This window comes from Echinops telfairi, unplaced genomic scaffold (assembly GCF_000313985.2).
Source record: "Echinops telfairi isolate 266 unplaced genomic scaffold, ASM31398v2 ScPeMD7_7467;HRSCAF=8505_1, whole genome shotgun sequence".
NCBI lineage: Eukaryota > Metazoa > Chordata > Mammalia > Afrosoricida > Tenrecidae > Echinops > Echinops telfairi.
Genome location: NW_022111368.1, coordinates 11,670,374 through 11,673,875, shown reverse-complemented (window position 1 = coordinate 11,673,875; position 3,502 = coordinate 11,670,374). Strand labels below are relative to the sequence as shown.

Here is a 3,502-nt window from a genome sequence, read left to right as displayed (position 1 = left end):
TGGTTTTATCTCTTTAGAGAACCCTGTCTAACACAACCACCTCAACCCTTTCTCTGTTTATCATGATGTGGTCTATTGGTCCACTTCTGAGGATTTTTGCTTTTCTTGACATTGAATTGAAATTCATACTGAAGGCACCCTTTGATTACCATGACTAAATCTTTCCCAATTTCGGCAAGCAAGGTTGTTTCATCTGCTTATCAGATGTTGTTAACAAGTCTTTTTTTGATCCTGAAGCCCCTTTTTCCTTAATATAGTCCAGCTTCTCAGATTACTTGCTCAGTGTACAGATGGAATAAGTATGATAAAGGATGCAACCCTGATGCACACATTTTCTGATTTTTAACTATGCAGGAACCCTTGCTCTCTTTGAAAGACTGTCTCTTGGTTCACATGCTGGTCCCTGAACACAATGAAGTGTTCTAGAATTTCCATTCTTCAGAAAGTTATCCCATAGTTTGTTATGATCCACAGAGTTGAATGTATTTGCACAAAAAAACACCAGGAAAATGTTTCTGGTATTCTCTACTTTTAGCTAAGATTCAATTGACATCATCAATAATATCCCTTCGGCTGCATTCTTTTCTGAATCTTAATTGAATTTCTGGCACCTTGCTGCCAATGTACCGCTGCAATTGTGGAATTTTCTTCTGCAAAAATTTACTTGCATTTGTTATTAATGGTGTTCTTCAAAATTTGTGCATTTTGTTGGGTCACTTTTCTTTGGACTGAGGACAATTAAGGATCTCCCCCAAATGTTTTGGCATAGATGGTAAGTCCTTCTGGTACTTCCTCAGCTTGTGGAAAGGAAATACCATTTCCTTTGGTATTCTGTCAATTCCTGGAGTCTGGTTTTCAGTTGAAGGCAAACCATTTGTGCCACCTAGTGTTCTACAACCTTCAAAAAACTAAAGCTAAAACTCACTGCCATTGAGTCAGTCCCAACTCATGAGGTTACTAGAGGAGAGGGTAGAACTGCCCTTTTGCGATTTTGAGGATGTAAATTTTTATGGGAGCAGAAAGTCTCAGCTTTCTCCCAAATAAACTTCAAAATAAAATTAATTGTTGAGGTACCTGTTTACCTAGAACTTTTACCTCACAGTGTTTTTGTAAGGATAAAATGAAATAAAATGTTGAAAATGCTTTGAAAATTAAGTGGTATACAAATGCAACACCCCCAACACACACACACACACACACACACACACACACACACACACAGCCTTCCATGTGTTCCTGACTGATGAGTGAACTTATAGGCCAGAATATAAAAGCTCTGGATGGTTTCTGAGACTGTAAATAATTCTGGGTGCAGACAGTCTCAATGATCTCCCCTGGAGTGGCTGGTAGGCTTGAACTGCTTAGCTGGCACTTAGCAGTATAATGCATAATCAATCCATTATGCCACCTAGACTCTTTATACAAATGCAAGGTATGAATCTCTGCAACGTGTATGGGAAGAAAAATTTTACATCTGTCTCAAATTGTCTTGTCATGGTGAGGGTGACGTATGACGTGAGGTGTTGTTTTTGCGAAAACCCACATGACCAGTATCACCTGCAAACAACAGTCACGAAGGTCCACTGCACAACTTTCCCGGGGTCTCCTGGTCCTGTGCCCATCCTCCTAACAGAGAACATTGGAACCTGTCTCTGAACCCACAAGTGCTTGTCTCCATCATAACCTGAGCTCAGGCTACTGATCAAAATCTTCAAGGGATTGTGATATAACTTACACATGTATCTTATAGAAACCAAACCAACAATGAACACTGCCATCACAGCAATGTCCACTCATAACACACTATAGTACAGGGTTCAACTGCCCCTATGGGATTCTGAGACAGTAACTCTTTCCAGGAGTAGAAAGCCTCATCTTTCTCCCAGTGAGCAACTGGTGATTTTGAACTACTGACCTCCTGGGTAGCAGCCCAGGCAGTATATAACTCACTGTCCCATCATGAAGATGGCATTCACCATGCTGCCAAAGCAGAGCAGGGCCCCTCCCAGGTAGGCAAGGTAGAGAGGGAGCCTCTCAAGGGTGAAGAGGCCCTTCGTGTTGCACAGGCTGACCCTGAATCTTCAGGGGTAACAGGAGCGTTCTTCCTTGGAAAGGCAAGGTACACATCAAGTGTGCATGTCAAACTGAGGGTGCGTGGTGTGGTAGGAAGTAGAGAGTGTGTAATGCAGAGGAGGTTGTCTCTGAACACAGTGGGAGGTATAGGTGACGCTGGGAGCTCTCACTGAAGAGAAAGAAGTCATCTTTGGGAAGAGGAGCAGTCCAGACTGGGAGTGGGTGGGTATATTGGCTATGTCTATGCATTTCCCTCGGTGAGGAACATGCCCAGCCCAGCCACAGAGAAACATGGACTTCAAGAGGAAGAAGCATCCCTGGAGCATCCTCTGGTGCAGCCCGCTTGCCAGCAGCTCAAAGAAGATATCCTGACACCATTCAAGACAGAGAGAGCTGAAGGCACCCTCTTTGATGAGGTACTTACGGTCTTCTCCAGGGTCTGGAAGATCTCCCTGGCTTCCTCAAAGGAGCACTGTTCCTCATTGCATTCTCTCTCCAGTGACCCTGTCCTGAATTCTTCCCAGAACTCGTTGGCTCGCCTTTGCCTGTGCAGGATGCTGTTGGCCTCCTCCTGCCTTATGAAGACTGAGAAATGGAAAATCCATGAAAGTCACAGCCACTTTCCACGCCAAGATGGCATGGCCACCATTCACACAGAGAGCTTCCTTTTTAGCAATGGGAATCATATCAGAGCATGCCATTTGCAGAAGGCTATGGGTAACAGTGAAAGCTCCAAACCCATTTTCTGACTCCCTACCTGTAATAAGCCTCCATTGAATTCCTTCTGACCATTAATCAGCAGGAGTTCTGGTAGTGAAATGTGTTACATCCTGGGCTTCTTAACTCGAGGTTAACAGTTCAAAACCACAGTCACTGCTGGGGGAAAAGATGAGACTTTCTACTTCTGTAAAGAGTTAGAGTCTTGGAAACCCACAGGGCAAGTTCTAGCCTGTCCTGTAGAGTGACATGAAACAAAATTCAAAACAAAACTCATTGCTGTGAGTTTTGGGTCTTGCTTTGTTGAGTTGGTCGTTTTATTGTCATTCACCAAGTATGTGACAAGTCTTGCCCTCAGGTAGAGTGCATTGGGAAGTGGATTACCTCCACACGCCTAGCCAGCCCAGGGAAGGGCACTCTCCCTTCAGGGCTTGCCTGGCTGTGTCTGTGATGGAGAGTACAGTCCTCAGGTTGCATAGTCCTGAGTCAATCATGTCCTGACTGCCTTCATCGGAGGGCCCTGGACCAATTGGGTAAGCTCCTCTAACATACTGTCCATGTCCCATCCTGTGCCAGCTTTTGTAGCCCCACCTATAACTGGGGATATTCGTCTGCTGCCAGTCATACATGTGTGACCACTTCTTCTGCCCTCCCATGTTCTTTTTTGGTCTCTGAATCTCAGCAAACCCACAGACACCACTGTGGCCTTGTG

General features: G+C 44.6%; 1 protein-coding gene across 1 annotated transcript in view; it reads right to left on the bottom strand.

The window, feature by feature from the left end:
• The window catches only part of F7 (coagulation factor VII), a 23,439-nt gene that overhangs the window by 15,847 nt on the left and 4,090 nt on the right, over positions 1-3,502 (bottom strand). Inside the window, exon 2 of the mRNA XM_004704415.3 lies at positions 2,498-2,658. Coding sequence (XP_004704472.3) covers positions 2,498-2,658 — 161 coding nt within the window. The remainder of the gene's footprint in view (positions 1-2,497; positions 2,659-3,502) is intronic.